We start from the raw sequence: 21,265 nt of genomic DNA, 5'->3' as shown, positions 1-21,265 counted from the left end.
CTCTTGTAAACTTCCCCCAACTCCAATGCAACACACACACACACACACACACACACACACACACACACACACACACACAGAGAGAGAGAGAGAGGGGGGGGAGACAGAGAGAGAGAGACAGGGAGAGAGAGACAGAGAGAGAGACAGAGACAGACACAGAGACAGACACAGACACAGAGACAGACACAGAGACAGAGGAGAATTTCTGAGTCAAAGGAAATAAGGACAGTTGCCCAAAATAGCCCAATCACTGAAGAAACTGGACCAGCATTTAACTTCGTGTGTGTCCTGCTGCAGTAGGTCATCACCATGAAGTTTTCCATTTGACCATTCTTTTTTTTTGTTGTTGGTTTTGGTTTTTAAACTTTAATTAATTTACTTTACATCCTGCTTCATTTCCCCCCTCTTCTCCCAGTCTTTCCCTCCTTCCTCTCCTCTTCCCTATCCACTCCTCCCCTTTTCTCTTCAGAAAATGGGAGGCCTCCATGGATATCAACCAGCCCAGGCATATCACTCTTTATGAATCTACAACAAGGTACTGGCACTGTAGACCCCTGAGGTGCACCCCAGCGTCCCTGAATTTGGAATACCTGGGAACACATCCCAGATCTCTCACAGTTATTTCCAGGATGTGTTTCACTATCCTGTTTGTCAAATGGACATATAGTCTTGTGAAGATTAAATGCCCTAAATGGAATGATGCAGGTATTTAATACCCCATATCCATCATTTTTGTCTGAGTGCTTTGAATGGTAACAGAGAGAAAGTAAGTAGTCTATTATAAATCCCATTGGAGGTTTATGTCAGCCTGAGTGTTAGAGCTCACTTAAGGTCTCTCCATCTCTCTTTCTCTCCCCTCCCATTCCTTTCTCTCTCCCTCCATCCCCCATATATGTATGTATTTATACATACATATCAGCACACTTCTGTTATCTCTAGGCACACTTTGTGTTCATCACAACTTACTTAGCCACTTGTCTTCCACACCTACTACTGAGAGTGACTGAAAGCCTTGGGCACTAACAGTGATGCGGCAGAGCATGCTGGTGAAGGTGGAAGTTCTCAATAAGCTCTTCAGGCATATTTTCTTGCTCATTGCATTTCTTTAAAACATAGCCTAGTAATTTTGTTCATGACTTAGAGGACAAAGGGATTAGCAATAGGACCCCTAAAGACTTGTGGAATAACTACTTTCTGCTAAGCACGAGCCAGTGTTCTGTTCCTCCATGTAATAATGAAAATTACTATGTGGAATTCAACTGGTGGGAGGAGTGAAGAGTTTTTATGAAGCGATGGCACTGCATTGTCTGCCTCTGTGAATGATGTGGGAGAGATAACCACAAAGTATTGCTACCTAACTGCCATGTCTGTCAGTCCACTGCCAATGGCTGTGTGGGAAGAGAGGAAGGCCCAGTTGCAATCAGGTCTTTGTCATCGTTGTGTCATGGGTGAAGCATTGCCAAGCTCAGATCTCACTTGTGTGATGAGTGAGGTACTTGAGACTCAGCATGTTTGTACTTGACTTCAGCGTTGAGATGATTTACCGTGGCTAATGGCAGAGGTAAGGGCTGTGTTCCGGAAGTGCTGGACCTGTGGAATCAACTGAGAGGACTCTTGCCTCTCCCTGGGTGAGTGGACCTGGTTTCTGCCTACATTTGCAGAGTGTGTCTTCTGAAGCAGGCTTCCTTTGTGGCTTCCTGGAGCCTGTCATTCACTCCCCCTTTCTTAGCTGTAGCTGACTACTCCTTTAAAAGGTCAGAGAGGACTTGTGACAGGAAAAGCCAGGAAGGACCAATAAGAGGTCCTTTGGTGTGGAATAAGCCAGAGAGGGAAATTTACCTTTGATAGTGGAAAGAAAGTCTTGTTTTACTGGTGTAATGGCTTTCTTGTTTCATGCCTAAGAAAATGTTTTCCTTTAAAAGGAAAGAAACATTTAATTGGGTGTGTGCTTAGTGGAGAAAATGTATTTTTGGATGAGGGATATTTTTTCCTGTTTCAGCTGTGATGAATTAAGAATAGCAGTAACTGGCAAACAAAACACTTGAAATGGCCTGCATTCTCTCAAATTGGGAAGAAGATAGTTGTGGTAGTTCCTTGCCTGTTTGGGGAGAGCTGAAATAGTGTTGTGAGATGTATTTTTTTTTCATACAGAGGCCAAGCCCTGCTGAATTTTGTAGTTAGTTGAGCTATAGAGACTGAGATTGCTGGACAACAGAAAAAAAAAAAAGGAAAGAAAAAGAACAAGATAAAAGATATAGTTGCAAGACTATTTCAAGTGCAGTTAACTATAGTTTATATTTTATGAAGTATTGGAAGTATTGTCATTTTTTAAAGTGAACTTTGGCTTTTATATACTTAAGCATACATTTTGAACTCTGCTTTTTAAAGAAAGGACAGGATAGAATTATGTGGATTTTACAGATAGGATCTTTGCAAGCAGAAGAACCAAGAAGGAAGAATCAGATCTTTGAAGGAAACTCCAAGAGTGCTAAGGCAGTGCTGGCCTTCTGGTGATTTTTTCATTCTTAATGCTTCTTGGCCATGCCACAAAGCCTTAGCTCTCCACAAATCTAAAACTAACTTCTTGTATTATTCAAAGGAGTTTTTTATTTTTAAAGACATTAGCAGCCCTGCTTGAGGCTATAAACTAACTTCTATGAGCTGTCAAGCATATTATATGATTTCACTATATTATTAGCAAGTTAAGTCATATGATTAATTTTATAAATTAGATAGCTTGAGACCACTCGGTGATTATGCATTTTTACTAGAGAGACCAAGAGGACTGTCTGCCCTGACAGGTATTTAAAACAGTCCTCTTATCATTTCGTTCCTGGAGAGACTCTGCACTCTTACTCAGTAACAATCACCCTGATGTACAATGTGTTATTCAAAAATTAAACCAGTGCAAAGGCATCTTTGTTTTTAATCAAAGTGAAAAATTACTTGGAAACCTTGGGAAGGGACCAGGGTGCATTTATGTTTTTATATGTCATTTCATTTACACTGTGTATTTATACTTAGTTTGTGTTCATTCCAGTTTATGTTGTAGGGAATATTAAAAATAAACCCACCAACTCTCTATGGGGCTGGGCCAGACTTTTGTGCTCCTGTTGGCCTTCCATCTCTCCGGTCCCCCCCCCCCCCCAGTTCCTCTCCCCACTATGCATTCCATGGTCAGCCATTACATCACAATACCCAGTACTCAGGTAGAATCATGACTCTTAAAGCTTAAATAACCAATCAGATTTATGTATCAATAATATCACAATTTACAAGATGCCAATACAATAATTTCAGAACCAATTGATAATGATAAAAGTTTTATCCCAATTATTTTAACCTCATGAAATCATCACGTAGACCACCATTCTCCTCTCCCTCTTCTCTGAGACTTTCTCTGTCCCTGCAGCTCTTAGTTCCACACCCCTTTCCCTGTCCAATCACAGGCCTCCTCTGCACTAATGTAATTGGACAGGGAAAATCCTGCAACTAGTTTATCTCTGAGCATTGGGCATTAGAACAGAGTGGAGAGGTGTAATCATCTGCCTACTCTGATCTTCATTGAACATGCTCACATTCTTCTGCTCTGTATATGCACATACATGTTTATTTTACCTGGACGACATTTTAAATGACATTTATGTGGAAGCATTTGAATAGCTTGTTAATAATGTATGATGTCATGTGTCAAAAAGACTTGCTTACCTCAAAGTAGTGAAGTCACAATGGCTTCTTGGCCATTAAACAATGGTCATGGCTTGGTTATGGCTGGTTCCAGACCCTTTGACATTTGATATATGTATTAATTACTCCTTGTTGGTCTGATAAAACATGCTAACTAACTATATATGTATGTATGTATTATGTATATATATGTAAATGCATATATGTATGTATGTATAACACTTGAAAGGAATTTGATTTATAGAGGTGAAAGGATTTTCTTTATTGAAGACAATTTTCAAAGCACACTTAAAAACAAATTTGCTTATAGTGAAGACAGTTTGACAAACATGAAGAAAATACATCTTTTAGCCTTCAAAAATAGCATTACTACTGTTTATTAATCTCAGACTTTGTCAGTGTATGTGTCTAAGTGTCCCTCTGTGTACAGTTAGGTAAAATCTTCAAAAGGTAATTAATGCTTGTCTGGTATTCTGTGATATAAATGTACTTAAAGTGCTTTTGAAAGTACAGAGCAGATACCTTGTGGTATGTGAGTTAGTTATAGAGAGTATATGAAGGAGCGTTTTTTATTTTATAGTTACATATTCTAGTATGTCATAACTATGACTAGTCCATCAGACATTATTTCATGGTTACCATTCCTTTGAAATATTTTACATACTGGGAATGTCTAGTCTAATGGTTCTCAACCTGTGGGTCACAACCCCTTGGGGATTGCATATCAGATCTCCTGTGCATCATATATATATATATTCCAATTCATAGCAGTAGCAAAATTAGTTATGAAGTAACATCGAAGTGATTTCATGGTCGGGGTCACTACAGTGTTGAGGGACTGTATTAGAGGGACACTAGCATCAGAAGTGACTTAATGGAAGAAAGTTTACTTTAGTTGATGTTCCCAGAGGGCCCTCAGGATTAGGATGATGAGAGCCACTGTTTTAGCTTCTCATTCACTAGGTAATCTCCTCATTGCCTCCAGAACTCAGCCACATAAATCAACTTTACTTTGACATAGCTGAAAATAACTCATAATTTAGTATAACTAGGGATAATCCCCACCCCAGACCATACAGTGATCAAAACATCATGGTTTATCATGGAATATTTTCGACTCTGGTCAGTTCTTTCCTTAATCAGCTTGTTCAATCTCTCACTAAGAGCAAACTCTAGAGTCCTTGTGATGACTTAGAGTTGTCTATGTCACCATTTGGCTACTCTCACTGCTCTCGTCTTTTATGACTGTATCTTCTTCTGCTGTTGCTCATTTCGTTTTTGTCACGCTGGCCTCTTAACCACACTGAGCACACTCCGGTTGCCTCTGCCTCTTGTCTGTAGCCTTAGGTTTTTTTCCCTTGCCTGGATGTGCCTCCTCACATATCCTGTGGCCTGTTTCTCCAAGACCTAATTGTAAAGATTTCTTTCTCTCCTCTAAACCCTCACACTCGCCTCCATAGTTTTTTTGTTTTCTTTGTTTTTTTTTTTAAATTCTTACCTGTTTAACTTAACCTGTTTATTATGCCATGTGTTTTATATTTCATTGGTTATCTTCTGAAATGTAAACACCTTGAGGGTGAGCGTTTTGTTTTGGACTCTTTTGTATCTCCAGCACTAGTACATATTAGATACTCAGTCAATATTCATTTGGCATGTAGGTAAAGAAAACCCGGAGCTGATTTAATATTCTTAGAAAGTCACAGGGCTACAGGGTTGGTAATTGATAGGTAAGTTTAATTTTAACTGGTATACTATTCCTCTCTGTTTTTTTTATATATTGTATTTATGATGATTTCCTTTCAATTTTTCTGCTCTCTGTGTGTGTGTGTGTGTGTGTGTGTGTGTGTGTGTGTGTGAGAGAGAGAGAGAGAGAGAGAGAGAGAGAGAGAGAGTACCATGGCTCGTGTGTTGAGAGAAGAAGGGGAATTCAATGTTCTATCTTTCCACCATATGGCTCCCAGGAGTCAGACATAGGTCTCAGCCTTGTGGGAAGCATGTTCATTCTGAGACACCTTGCTTGTCTTGAAGTGCTTGTTGTGTTATGTCTTGTTCTTAGAGTGGAACATGTTTGCACTTCTGCCCATAGTGTATGAATGTCTGTATTCCTTCTCACACTTCATAGTGTGTTATCTGTCTGATCCTTGCCAGTTTTATAGAGGGAAAAGCTGATTGCTTTAATTTACATTGATACTGATGATTTCTCTACATGTCTAGTTCTTTTTTTTTTTTTTTTTTTTTTTTTTTGGTTTTTCGAGACAGGTTTTCTCTGTGTAGCCCTGGCTGTCCTGGAACTCACTCTGTAGATCAGGCTGGCCTTGAACTCAGAAATCCACCTGCCTCTGCCTCTTGAGTGCTGGAATTAAAGGCACGCAACCACCACGCCCGGCTACGACATGTCTAGTTCTTACATGCTTACCACTTATATTACTTGTGGACACTTGTTTAGGTTTGGGCTCTAGTTGCAGTAGGCTGAAAATGTACTTGTACTAGTTTTATTCTTTGAATATTATGGGTACCAGGTTTAAGTCCCTGAATAGACTGGGGAAGATTCCTTCCAAACTGAACTGGAAGGTGTGCAGTGTTCTGTTTCTTTGTTTCCATTTGACTTTATTGTACCTGGTATTGCTGTGCCTTGCTAGTTAACTCTATTCTACTTCACGAGATTTGTTAGTATAGATACTGTCATATTCCAAGTGCCATGGATGTCTGTGTCCCAGATGTGTAGGAGTGAGAAAAGTGTCGTGTTTTCAACAGATGCTGGCTTCTCTTCCAGACAGCTCAAATCAAGGGACCTGCGGTGAAAGCAGCTTCTTTAGCCAAGGCACAGAGATGAGAATATGCAGGACAGTTTCTTACACATTTATTTATTTCCTTTATTTTTTATATTAAAGGTTTTTTTTTTTTTTTGGTGTGGGCTTTTTCCAAGTCACCATTTTAATTTTTCTTGGCTGTATTGCTCATATAATTTATATTTCTGTGAGTATAAAGGTCAGAAACATCTCTATGAGGAAATTTAAACATCCAGTTCTATTTCCTTTTCTTTCTACATAGTTACCTTCTTTTAAAACATTGCTATTTGCTTGTTTTCTCTGCACCCATGTGTATATGTATATATATATGAGCACGTGATACAGCACACATGTGATGCTCAGATACTTTGGGGAAGTTGTTTCTGCTCTTCCATCATAGGGGTCCCAGAGATAAAACTCAAAATTTTGGGCTGACTAGCAATAGCCTTCTAAGACATCTTGCTGGCCCTCTAGGTTTATTTTTTATATTACCTTTGGATTTTATTAGAAGGACAGAGGGCAGAATCAAATATTTATTCCAGGCATATAATGTTTACATTTATTAAGGCTCATCACAGTAATGTGTATCAATAGTATAAATACCTCCCTCTTTCTTTCTTCTTCCTCCTCCCACCCTGTGTGTGTGTGTGTGTGTGTGTGTGTGTGTGTGTAGACACTCACTCACACACACACACACACACACACACACACACACACACACACACACCCCACAAAGGCAATCTGGAGACTGAAGAGCCAGGGGAATAGTCTCACTTAGGAAAGTGGAAGCTTCAAATGGAAAGACAGGGATGTATCCCCATGCTGTGGAAGCCTGAAAAGTCCCTGGACAGCTGCTGGTGAGAGTCAGAGTTCCAGCACAGGAGAGTCTAGAGTCAGCTTTATACAAGTGACAGCCCCTGGACAGCTGCTGGTGAGAGTCAGAGTTCCTCCACTGGAGAGTCTAGAGTAGGCTTTGTGTAAGTGAGAGCAGTAGCAGTGAGAGTCAAGCAGAAACAAAAGCCCACACCTTCTTTCAGGGAGTCACAAATGCATTTGGGAGCCACGCCCGACTTTGCATTCCTCTGAGTCCCTCTCTGTAAGTGTGCTTTCCATCCAGGGAAGGGTATTGTTTCTCTTTCACTTTACTGAGCCACATTCCAGTCTGGAAACAACCCAGGACCCAGAAATGTGCTTCACCAATCTTCTAGGCATCCTCCAATTGCCTTAAGTTGATAACCAAAATAAACAAACCATCACAGTGTTTATTTCTTTGTACTTTATTCCTCTGAGCTAAATTATGTAGCTTTCTCTGTATTAATCCTGTAGTGTTTCTGTTCCTAGCTATTTTTTTTTTTTTACAAATTTTGTTGTTCTGAACCTCCTTTTCAAATATTTTTCTAATTAGTACTTCATATTTAACTGACCATTGAATTAATTTTCACACTTGAAAACATTTTTATATATATTTGCCATTAGTTCTTTGAAATTTTCATGTCTTTTAAAATTAGTTTTTTGAGAGTTTTATATAGCTTTTTAAAAAAATTAGTTCATATACCATAGGATATGTTTTGATAATATTCACTATATGCTTCCAAATACACCCTTCCAAATTCCCTGCCTACCCAACTTTTTTTTAATCCTTCAACAACTTGTGTTGCCTAAAATATTTTTGGGTATGTGGGTTTCTCCTGGGGAGTGGTTGGTTGTGTTACTAGATTCTACTACCCTCTTCTAGAAAACTGTCTCTCCCTCTTCTAGCTGCTAACAGTTGCCCGTAGCTCCATGGCTTGGGGTGTGAGTCTGTGCTTCCCATCTTTGCTGATATTTGGTGTGGCTTGGGCTCACATAGGTTTCGTACATACTACCATGCACCACTGTACATGTTCACTACCATGAACCACTGTAAGTTCATATGTGCAGATGCACTTCTGTGTCCAGCAGACAATGCTTCCTAGTTATCTACCACCTCAGTACCCTGTACTCTTCCCACCCCATCCTTGGCGATGATCCCCCTTTTGGGATGGATATGTAGACAGTTATATCACCTGCAGATATTTATTAGGAAAATAATGTTTGTGGAATGTAGTCCATGTCTTATGGTATCATTTGTTGGTATAATTATCATGACTGAGTGAACATGGTGCTTTGATTGTGTGTGAAGGAAATATAGGTACATTAAGTTTGGAGACCCCTCAAAACAAAACAATCTGCTTGCACACTTCATTTGTTAGTTACTTTTTTTTTTTTCCTGGTCAAACATCATCCCTAAAAAGTACTCGCACAGTTATTGCAGCATGTTATCTACTTTTTTTCTCTTGACAAACTAATACTGTCTTATTATTATAATATATTGAGAAATAGAATTAAGAAGTATTTTCAGCTTGATGGTTGTCTTAGTTAGGGTTTTATTGTCTACACTATGACCAAGGTAACTCTTATATAGGAAAACATCTAATTAGGGCTGTTTTAAAACAGGTTCAGACGTTCAGTCCATTATCATCATGGTGGGAAGCATGGCAGCATCCAGGCTGACATGGTACTGGAAGGAGGTGAGATGAGAGTTCTACATCTTGATATGAAAGGCAGTAGCAGGAGATTATCTTCTGTAGGCAGCCAGTAGGGGGCTCTCTTCTGCACTGAGTAGAGAGTAAGCACTAGGAGTCCTCAAAGCCCACCCACACAGTGACATACTTCCTCCAACAAGGCCACACCTCCTAATAGTGTTAAGCATATTCAAACCATTACAATGATAATTTAATTTTTTTCTTTTATCTATCATCTGTACTGGCTGGTTGTATGTATCAATTCGACACAAGCTACAATCACCAGAGAGGAATGATCCTCAGCTGAGGAAATGCCTACATGAGATCCAGGTATAAGGCATCTTGTCAGGCAGTGATCGTTGGGGAAGGGTGGGTGCCATCCCTGGTCTGGTGGTCTTGGGTTCTATAAGAAAGTAGGCTGAGCAAGGCATATGAAACAAGCTAGTAAGTACACTCATCTATGGCCTCTGCTTGGGGAGGTGGAACATGGGGAGTTTGACTGCATTTATTCCATTCTGGCACATCCAAGCACTTCTGTGAGTGCAAGGAAGAGCAGAGAACAGAGTTGGGGGTCTGAGGGCTGGGGACAGCATCTAGCCTGAGGCCAGGGGGTTGGGAGGGGTGAGGGAGCTCTGACTTCTCTCACAGGCATGGTGGGGGTTGTGGCTAGGAGTGCAGAGAGGCCTTCTATGGAAGATTAGGCTGCGGCTCTGTAGGTGAAGGCCTTCTTCATAGCTCCACAGGGCAAATCTTGATAAAAAGAGACAGTCCATGTTTTTTTAAACAGTTTACTGTCATGGTGGAAAATGGATGCATAAAACCATACCCAGGGTGGGCCTGAGATTAAATACATTCTGCAGGGAGGAATGTCTGGAAAGGGAAGCTTATTGGCTAAGCCCTCTGGGCCTCTATGTACCTCATTAGCATGGAGAACTCTGTTTTGAACCTACATGACCATAGGACTCTTCTCTTTTATGTGAGAAGCATGGCACCTGTTCCAAGTCAGGAGTCTGGCAGGGAGCTTGGAGTCACCTAAGCCTCAGGTGTGTGGCCACTGAGTCTCTGGGTCTCGACCTGCTCTACCTTACCAAACTTCCTGGCATGGTTTTATGTCCCACAATAAATGTGGAACAGCATTGTGGAAGTGCAACCCAAACAATCTTGTTGCTCCCCAACTTGCTTTATGGTCATGGTGTTTTATTGCAACAAAAGAAACAAGGCACTATATCAGTCTGTCTGTCTGTCTTCTATTGTGTGTGTGTGTGTGTGTTTGTGTGTGTGTGTGTGTGTGTGTTTGTGTGTTTTGGTCAACCTGTCTCCCATCGCTCTACCTACCTTCCCATAACTCATATGCCACTTTTATTTCCAGCTTCATGTTCTCTCTTTTTAAACACAAGGACTGTACTCAGTGCTTCCAGTGTGTTCATGGGTGTGGGTTTTCCAGGGATAGTTGTTCATCTATCCTCATTGCTGCACTGTTCACAGTAGCCAAGAGATAGAAACAGTCTAGAGGATAGAGAAGTATTGTGGTGGTGACTTCAGCAGCAGCCTTTGTGATGCTGCAGATGTTTGCCCCTTGTCATTGTTTCCCCCAACCCCCAACCAGCACACTGCCACCCCAATTCTATAATCTTTAGCTATAGTGAGTTTTTGCTCTTTCAAATGCATCTTGTTCTTTGGCCTGGGATTTTCCTACTTATCCTCTACTTTTAGCATCTTGGTTTTCAATGTCAACTTTAGTGGCACATTCCTCAGGAAAGCCAATTTGTTTACAACAGTCTATTTGTCTTACTCTATGTTTCTGGTGCCCCCTTTATTTTCTTTAGACTAACATTATTCTAATCGCTTGTTAAACTGGCTCATGCTTCTAATCCTAGCACCTGGGAAGCTAAAGGAGGAGGGCTGTTTGAGGCCATGATAGCAAAGCAAACTGGACTACATAGTGAGTTACAGGCCAGCCTGTGGACAGGGTGACTCTCTGTCTCAAGGGAAACAAACAAACAAACAAAACAATTTGATTAGAATCTCTTACCTTGGGGCTATAGAAATACTTGAGTTGGTAAAGCTCTTGTGAATTCCAGGACCTTGATTCAAATCTCAGAACTATGTTTTTTTTATTTGTTTTTGTTTTTAACTTTTGTTTTTAGAGCAGAGCATGGTAGCAATAACTTATAGTCATAGACCTGGGAAGTCAGGAGACAAGTGGATTACTGACTAACCAGCCTAGCTTGTGTGTTGAGTTCCAGGCTACTGAGAGATGGTGTCTCAAGAGAAAGATGGGTGACTCCTGAGGAAGAACACTCAGGACTGACCTCTGGCATTTTATATGCACATGGAAACAGACACATTGATTTGCACCTGCAAAAATATATAAGTACACACATATATACATACAGTGGTCTCTTTTGTCTACTGAAGAATTAATTATGTAGCTTCAAACAACTTTGGCAGTGGGTATGTCTGCATTGACTATTGCATCTGATAGATAAGAGTCTCTCAACATATATTTCTTAAATTAATCCTTAGGAAGGGAGTAGGGAACAGTGTCTGGCATATTACAGTCAACTATAGTGACATCAGAGAGCCATTTTTTAGCAGATGTAGGAAGGGAAGCTGAAGGGGGTGGAAGGGACAGTATCGCCAGTGTCTAAAGCCTTCCAGTCTCTCCTGGATCTGAAACAGTGTAGACCTGGAGGGACAGCTAGCCTACTGTTTTCTGTCTTTTGTTTACTGCAGTTGAATATAATTTTGAGGAGTTTGAAATGCAGTTTTATATGTAGATAAACCTGTAACCTTGGACATAAGAAAGTACAACCCTATACTTTATGCCTTCATCCTTTAATTTCCTTGCTCTTCAGCATTGCAGTAATGGATCCACTGGGCTTTTATGAGTTCTAAAGTGGCAGGTTGGGTTGTAAAGTTCAAGAACTCCACCTATAATAAAGATCATATTGGAAAGGCTTGTGCGGTAGGCAGCCAGAGAAGGAGTAAGCTACAAGTGTTTGTTGCTACTCTGTTAGCACAAAGCAAGAAATTTTACTTTTGTGAGCCTAAATAGTAATAGGTTTTTAATATTTTGCATATATGAATAAAAAGTATAAAATTTCAAAAGTTTCAGTGAATTCCCCTTCACATATATCCATTTTTTACATTATATATTTGTTGTTTTATAAACTATGAACTCAGGGATAGATTTGAATAGGTTTTTTTTTTTGGTTATTTTCTGTATTTCATTTATTTGTGCTATGTCTTTGAGGAAATCTGAAGTTTTCCTTATTCTTACATTTAGATTGCAGAATTAAGAGCAAATAGGTGATGTTTTAGCCAACTTCTTATGAATTTACTATGTATGCGACCAGTACAGTTCAGTAGGTTGAGGCTGCTGAAGGTGGTACAGTTAGTTGAGGGGAAGACCTCCAGTTTTACCAGGACTCAGATTCAGACTTTCTGAATGAGGACGGTAAGATGGTCAGTGGACACACTGAGATTATTTAACTTTCTAGCTTTAGAGCCAGATAGCTGCACTGTTGTGCATAGAGGAGTTTAGTACTGCTCTTACCCAGTTACAGATGAACAATGTGGTGTGGATCTGTTAAACAATTTCTTTTAGCACCCCTTCCCCCTTTTGGAAAAAGTTTATCTAAAAGTCAACCAATGAAATAGATTCCTAATATAATGCTGAGACATATTGATACTCACCAAGCTCCCACTCTGCTGAAGGTAACATGTGAGTGTTCCTTCTGCTACTCCTTTAAACTCTTCTCATTATGGTTCTGTGCTTTGTGTGTTTGGGAAATAGCACAAGCTTTAATGTGCAAAGCTTGCTGCAAGGCACGATTCAACCCTAGATGATCTGTTTTTTTATATGAACCTCTAAGAGTTTATAATAGGAATACAAACACAAACCTAAACAACAGCATTCAACACAATCCAAACAACAAGGTCTACAGAGCCTGAGTAGCTCACGGGATCTAGAAGTGCACCCATTCAATAGATTTAGCATTTTCAGAGCTTTCTTGGGAGGGAGGCAATAGTTACAATTTTTTTTTGTTGTTGTTACGTAGACAATGTAGTCTAAAAGTTTTGTTCATATTGAGAAGCACCGTTTATTCCATATCAGATCTATAATTGTTATTTCAGGACATAAAAAAAGAGGTACCCTATTAGAGGTATAACAGAAATGCTACGCTGTGTGTGTGTGTGTATGAAAAAGATTTTTTTTAAATCATGAATTCAAGAGGACATCCATCATCAAAGCTTGAATATAGCTCCTTCATATTTGCTATAATTTATGAATGGACTATACTGTTAACATTAAATATTTGGGGAATATGTTATTACTAATAAAGACATATCACAAAGCCTTCAGTAGAAAAAATAGAAAACAACCTAGCAATTGTATGAACAGGTATCAGCTTTATAGATTCGAGGCTATTTTCTACTGAAAGACAAGGAAGAAATGGAGGCCTAGATGACAAGGATATTTACCGTCTTGGCAGGGCTACGAAGAGGAAGCAAGACCCTGAGCCTAGGAGCCAGAGAACTTGGCCTGTCATTTTATTGCCTCCAACTTTTAATTATGGAATTCAGGGAATTGCATAATTGAACTACAATGCATCTGTTTTTGTAAAATAAATATAACCTTTAGAGGGAGTGATTTAAGTGATTTAAGTATGTGGAACACCAGATTTTCATATCATGAAGTCAAACATGTCATCTACTTCTTTCCTACACAGGCTGGCTTATATTTACTGTGGTTCAGTGTCACGTAAGAGTCCTCCTTGATTCACTCCGTAGTACAAGACAAAGGCCTAAAGTCTCACTCTTTCTCTCGTGTCTTCAGTTTTCACATATAGCTGGCCATGAAATTCTACCAGCTTTCCTTCTTCTCTCAGTTCTGTACTGAATGCTTGGTGTGGAATCTGTTCACCTGCCACCTATGCTGGACATGGGCAGCAGTCTGCTCAGAAGTGGATCGGTAGCTTCAGTCTCAGCTCTTAACGGGCATTTTCATGGCTCATACCTGCTAGATACTGTTGTGAGCACATTATCAATATTACAACTCATTTAATCCTAGCAATTTCCCTGATCTGGTCATTTTTCCTATTTATCTAAGAAATTTTTTTCCTCTATCTCCTTTCTAAGCATTCTCCACCTGTGTTTGCTGATCCTTCACCCGTGCTCAGTAATCTAGTGACGCTGGTGCTTTGTGCAAGCCATGTGACTTGTGCTAGTCTCCATGCTAAGAGAATCTCTCATTTTTGTCTACCTGGTAAACACCATCTTTTGGTTCAGGATTGTGCAGAGCTCAGCCTGCTAAGCTGAAGTCCTGGTTTCCCTATTTCAGTGTCTCTTCGAGCCTAGGAACATGAGAGCCTTGATGCAAGGAGCTATATTTTGCTCTTAATATCATGTCTAACATGAAATGTGAATGTTCAGCAACTGATGTCAGAGGAGGAGCTTTGTAGATTGTTAGGGAACTGGATCTTCTTCTTAAGCCTCTTGTCTTAACTGTGACATTAAAATTGTGCAACACAATGCTAAAACCGTGATAGTGCTCACACTGCCCAGATATGAACTGATAACAAATATATTGCAACACCAAAAGCTTAGCACTTAGAGTACATTTGAGAGAAAGTGTGCTACCTCTGGCTATAGATATCTCTCAGTGTTCAAGTATAAAATGGAAGTTGGTCCTGAGTGTGTGGGACTATAATCAGTTTTTTAAACATTAAAAGCAGACCTTTCAGATGGCCTTTCCAGATGGCCTTTGCTGTTTATGTGCAGTGGTTAATGCATTAAAGATAACCTCACAGGGGCACAAAAATGCATCCTTGTTGAATTAAGCAATAAAGCCAGAAACTTCCCCCTTGGATTAGTTTGACAAAGAGCAAGCTCAAATCTGAATTTTCCACTTCTATCCCTGTGTTTCTGTCTGCAGTTTGTGGTTACTGGTTTATTCCCTCCCCCCGACTCTCTCTCTCTCTTTATGTCTGTCTGTCTTGTCTGTCTGTCTAATCTGTCCCTGTTGCCTCTCTGAAGTATCTGTATCTTTGTCTGTGCCTAACAAAGGGAAAGGAATAGGGATTTTTTTTAAAAATACAAATCATTAAGAGTTTACAGGAAAGAAGTTACTTTACTGACCCTAACTGACTTGGAATATCAGTCAAAATCCCCTAACAGATATTATCAACCTTTTTCTGGCTTTATGTATGACATATTTATTTTAAGTTGCTTCCAGCATGTTGTCTGCAAATGATTACCACATACCACATATATGTATGTATGTATATATGTATATTATTCTGTGTCAGAGGCAAGGAAGGGTATATGACTTAAGACAAAAGCTGTGTCTTTAGCTTATGTTTGTAAAGCTGATTGCATTACATCTGCTTACAGATGGAGCTGGGATATGGTTCCATTGTTCTCTTAGAGACAGGTTAAATTTAAACAGGCTGAGTACACAGTAGGATAGCGGGTTAAATACACAGTCTTAAGTGATTTCAAGATATATTATTAACTTGGATGTAGATCTGGACAAAGATTCAAGAGATCTTCACAACAACATCACCACAGTTATGAAGGCTGACATGCATTCTTCAACCCCCAGAAATGGCGTGGTTTATTTTACTGAAATTGTTGTATGTGATATGACATATTCTTTCACCAGTGGTGCCATTTCTATTTATTCTTCCAAGAGAAAGGTTCCAAAGGTCTTTAGGAAGGGTGCCTTTACAGATATAATATGTATAGAGAATATAAGATAACATCACATTTTTCTAGCATTTGAAGAATAGTACAATAAGTTGGACCTTGGAAGTTAGAAAAGAAATTGCTGATATAATTCTATTTGGACCTAAGAATTATCCAAATTCATGTGAAGAGTGCAGTATATTTGCTTATGACAGAGAAACACTGCGACTGGAAGATTGTCTATTCCTCTTCTTCTGTCTGCCCATCCATCCAGGAAGCTTATTACAGGACTTACTATAATTGTTTTTAATGGTTATGGAGGCTGAGAAGTCCCTTGCAGGTGATAAACCCATCAGTCACCATCAAGAGGGTTGTTTGAAAGCTGGAGAGCAGGGGGCTAGTTGTGTAATCATCTAAGCTCCATCTGTGAGCCGATGGATGTTCTTGTTCAAGAAGAAAGGAAGATGGACTTGACTAGCCAGAGGCTGATTTACCCATTCTTCACCATTTTTGTTCCATGTAGGCCCACAGTGGTTTTGAATGATGCTCATTCACATGGGAAGAGTGCATGTGTTTCATTCATTTTCTAGATTCAAATGCTAGTCTCTTATGGATGGACCTTTATAGATATACTGAAAAATAGTATTTGGTCATATATCTAGGTACCCTGTGGTCTAGTGGGAGATTAAGACAGCCTAGCACATGTTGCTGTAAGGAGAGGAAATATGAGGAAACTTGAGCATCTGGTCAAATAAATGGGCGCCGAATCAATGAGCATCTGGTCAAATAAATGGGCGCCGAATCAATGAATGCAAGGTCTATTGGATGCTCTGATTTTTCTAGTATTTTTAGAGTCAGAAATGAGCTGCACACATTGGCTAGGGGAGAGACCAGATCTTTACAGACCATTTTCAGTCCTGTGAAAAGTTTTGGTATTCTAAATTAACAATGTTAAAAATATTAAATAATAATTTCATATCCTCCTTTGAAAAGTATTTGGGCTGAGTTATTGTTTACCACTATAAAGGATTTGCATTCCCACAACACTCCATATCCCTTCCTGATTGATAAGAGACAGCATGGTTAGAATGTGGTTGCCTGTATTAGTAGACATTGACTTTTTAGGTACCTCTTCTACATGATGAATCACAAACTAGGTTGCACCCTAGAGCCTGAGACTCCTTATTATTTACAGGTAATACCCTACAATCTGAATTTTCTTGGTCAAGGGTCTCTTACATCCAATAAAGTTAAGTGTCACATGGGCCTCTCTTCTGAGGACAGCTGGCAATTCCAAACCTACTGTGTGCTTTGAAAGGTCAGTAACTCACTGACTTTTAACCTGTCTGTGCTGGGGCTGGATAGGTTCCAATACCTGAATGAGTTTGCCACCTATAGCACCTGAGCCTGCAGCAGCATTGCAGTAAGGAAGAAGGTGATTTTCAGTAAACATTTGTAAACAGGCAGGGTGAATGAGAACATTATACGTGCTTGGTATGAAACATCTCGAAGTGTGAGGTGAGCACAAAGCAGCAACCTTGTTTGTAGTACTGAGCTTTCTTCCAGACTTTAGCAGTATTTAGTTGGGGGGCTACTTCTGGAAATATTTTGGTGGCTATGGAGTGACTAGCATGTGACAACATTGTGACAAGGTGCAGAGGTGTCATCCTTGAGTGGCTTGGAGCTGGTAACATTTCATTGCAGGCCATTGTAGACTTTAGAATCTCTTGTGCCAGTCTGATTCCCAGTGGGACAGGACTTCTGACACCTTTGGGGATGACAGAGCAGAGAACTCACACCTCTGCTATTATTGCCACTTGACCTGTTCTCTTTTTTTTTTTTTAGTGGCTATGGTAAAATTCCTGTTGTAGGGCTTGTCAGAACTGACTTATAAGATGTCTGAGGTTTATTTTGTCTGCACTCCGTCCTACTATAGCAGGTCAGAATGTCAAACCAAGACAGTCTCCCTGACTAGGGTTGAAGGAGAAATTTAAAATGAATTTTAAGAACAGTACAAAAGTGAATATTATTTTCTCCCAGTCCAGAGGGAAGGATTGTGTCCTCCCGGTGCAAGTCCCAGTATGGTAAGTGTCTTGCAGCTTGGGTGTTTTTCTGTCTGTTGACATGGCTCTTTTTATCTCTTCCCTTTATTTTCTTCCTTCTTTATAATTATTTATAACATTCCTTATAAAATCACTAGAATGAGGTTTATTATATGTTTTATAAATATAATTAGAAATAAACGAGTAACTTTTCATGGATTCGAATAACTACAGATCATTGTTAGGTGGGCAGATTTGCTGGGATAAAAGTGGTAAGCAGGACCCAGAAAAAAGCTGAAGGCGATAGAGGGTGCTTACAAACTTTAGGTGTTCTGAAGTTGATAAAGGTAAGGCAAATAGTGTTAAACCAAATTGTGTTCTGAAATGTGTGCATTCTCTGAAAGTCACCAAATGCATATCTGTTCTGTGTCTCTCTCTGGTTGCAGTTTCTTATACCAGATAGGAGTTTTCAAAGTGTCTCATATCTACATGTTGAGGTAGTTAGGTCAACAAGCAGAGATGGCAATTACAGTTTCTCACTTACAAACTTATTATGATCTGATTTAAGAGAAAATGGATAGGTAAAATTCTAATATCAATCATTTCTAGTATATTTGTTGTGCAATAATGATGAAAGCAATGCTTAAAACATCCTCACTTCAGGGTCCTGGAATGTAATACTTTAAAAAGTACTGAACAATTTGGATGAAGTTCTCCAACAGTTTGAATGATAATGTTTGGGACTTTCACAAACCTCTAGGATTAAATACAGAAAATCAGATACCAAAATAACATACATTGCCCAAATCGAATTAACAGCAAAGAACTTTGTCTCATCATTATTTGATTATCATCACATATCAATAAATAAAGGAGCAGAAGACAATCTTCCTAAAAATTAAATACTAGAGAATTTTAAGGTCACTATACTTTAGTAAAAGCGAATAGGCAGATCATTTTTTAAACTATGCAATGCTCCTACGACTGACTTGGAGATGAATCAGCGCCACCAGCCAGAGATAGGTTACCAGCTTACTATGCTACAGTACTTTACAACATTTGAAAAAATTGTATTAATAATTCTGAGCCTGAGGTATTTTTGCATCTCAATAAGAAGTAGTTGCTTGTTTTTGATGTTTTTGCATATATAATACTTTTGTCTTATTACCAACTCATAGCATGGTCCTTTTAAAGGCCTTATAAATATTAGTTAAGTCAAGAGAAACCAGCAGTGTAATTTTCATTTGACACAGGAAGTAAATATCTGTGGTCACTTGTCAGACAGATTTTGTACTGCCTGCTGTATGAGAAACTATTCTAAAGTCTGAAATGTTTGATAAGACAGGAATTGGTGAAATATATATTTACAATTTTGTTTTGCTGAAAGCATTTAGTGCTCTTGCCTAAATTATCTGGAAGGTTTGGTAGAAGAAAAGTTAGGGGAGAATCTACTTTTTATTTATTTGTTAATTTTGTTATTATTATTATTATTTGCTTTCGGTAGCATCTCTGTTCTCGTCCCTCCCTTTATAGGGAAGCGTCAGAGCTTGTTCTGGGGGTACTTTGGGGTACGCCTGGTTTGCACATTGTTCTGGGGGTACTTTGGGTACACCTGGTTTGCACATTGTTCTGGGGGTACTTTGGGGTACGCCTGGTTTGCACATTGTTCTGGGGGTACTTTGGGGTATGCCTGGTTTGCACATTGTTCTGGGGGTACTTTGGGTACGCCTGGTTTGCACATTGTTCTGGGGGTACTTTGGGGTACGCCTGGTTTGCACATTTTCTGGGGGTACTTTGGGGTATGCCTGGTTTGCACATTGTTCTGGGGGTACTTTGGGGTATGCCTGGTTTGCACAGCCTCTAATACAGCTTCTTTGCTAGTGTCCTGGGCTTTTGAATTTTCTCCCATCTATCCTGAACAGGCTTTTTATATCCTTTCAAACTTGCTTGAAAAGTATGTGCTGGCATTTTTGTTGAGACTTAGCCTGCCTCTGGGGAAGGCTGAGTTTTGAAAAGGTCAATTAAAGGCTGACCTTTTCACCTCTGCTCCGTTTAGTGATATGATAAACAGACAGGGATGGGGCTGGAGACTTCAGTCCTATCTCTGCATCATGTGTTTTCATATGATGCTGTTATTAGATGATCCATGCTTAAGCTCTTTAGTTTGCTCTCTTCAGGCCATATGTCCTAAAGGCAGGCAACTCTTAAGTTCAACAGCATATTCCTAGACTCACTCAGGATCTCTCATGTAAGGCGTACAGCCCTGAGACCCTACAAGGGTTTCTTTTCTAATATCTGTATCAAAGGGGAACAATGTTTAATTCACACGTAGAAACTGGACTGTGAAGTTCTATTGTTGTAAAATGCGATGCTATTATGTAAAATGCATGCCTTGTTTGAGAAAGCCAGAAATTGTGTTTGATTTTAAACATCTGTTAACCCGGGTGGACAGTTAAAGACAGATCCCTGTGGCTGGTTGTAGGCCAGCCTAATCTACTTAAGGAATTCTAGGACAGTGAGAGACCCTATTTAAAGTAAAGATTGTCTTCTGAATTCTAAATGCATGCACATCTGCATGTACCCCCCCCCCACGTACACCTATTACATGTAAACACACAGAAATGTCCAAGACCAAAAATCTTTGTTTGAAAAGGGACATGTTTAACTCTTTGGTTCCTGCTTGTAATTTAAGAGGAAAGATGTCCTGACAGACACAGATGTAGCTTTTAGTTGTCTGCCAAGCAAGACATAAGAAGGAATGGCATAGATATACAACATGGTGATAGGAACGCTGTTGAATAAGCAATATGTAACTTAAAAATTGTAGCCATTACCCATGTAAAGATTGCCTATTTTATAAAATACCTACTGCCAATTTTTGTAGCAAAATGCATGTTTCTTCGCTGCCCAATCCTATCCCTTGAAGCAGCTCCTTTATCTCTTCTGCTAAATAGCCTCTGAGACCAGAGTACAATATTGGCTCATTCACTTGAACTTAACATGAAAGAGGAGGATGTCCAATGATATCCTATGAGTATTCTAGAAAAATGAGTCCTACTCCACACAAATTATGCTGCTTTTCTTGCCCACTGGATTTAGGATCCACTGGTCTTAACTTGTAAATAATGATCTTATAATGTTTTTGTACTTGATTATGAGACATAATTCCTTTCAGATTACCCACTTCAAATTACCGTGGAATGTTTTTATTAAGATGGACAGTATTAGAGATACTACTTTATCATTTGAAAGTTGGCACAAAGAACTGCAACTTAGGAAAACAAGCACCCCGACCCAGTGATTCATGTTGGTTTTCTGAGTGCTTGGGAGGTAAGAGAAAAAAATCAAGAGTTCAAGAAGCCTGTCTTAAAAAAAACCCCAAATATCCAAATGCAGAAAAGTGAAAACCCAAATCATTTGTGTTGTTCTCATAAAGAAGTATCAATGCCTATCAGGGTGAAACTTTCAGTTCTTTGAAAGAAATGCTTTGGAGGCAATGTGTTCATTTGGT

General features: G+C 39.4%; 1 protein-coding gene across 22 annotated transcripts in view; it reads left to right on the top strand.

Moving 5' to 3' along the window:
- Psd3 (pleckstrin and Sec7 domain containing 3) overlaps positions 1-21,265 on the top strand; it is a 522,982-nt gene that overhangs the window by 273,465 nt on the left and 228,252 nt on the right. Inside the window, exon 1 of one of the 22 annotated variants that reach the window (XM_017312710.2) lies at positions 17,615-17,796. The exons of the other annotated variants lie outside the window; for them this stretch is intronic. Coding sequence (XP_017168199.1) covers positions 17,708-17,796 — 89 coding nt within the window. The 5' untranslated portion in view covers positions 17,615-17,707. Of the gene's footprint in view, positions 1-17,614; positions 17,797-21,265 lie in introns of those variants that run through there. 22 annotated transcript variants of the gene reach the window in all.

Source organism: Mus musculus, chromosome 8, assembly GCF_000001635.26.
Source record: "Mus musculus strain C57BL/6J chromosome 8, GRCm38.p6 C57BL/6J".
Taxonomy (NCBI): Eukaryota; Metazoa; Chordata; class Mammalia; order Rodentia; family Muridae; genus Mus; species Mus musculus.
This window is presented reverse-complemented; position numbering and strand designations above follow the sequence as displayed.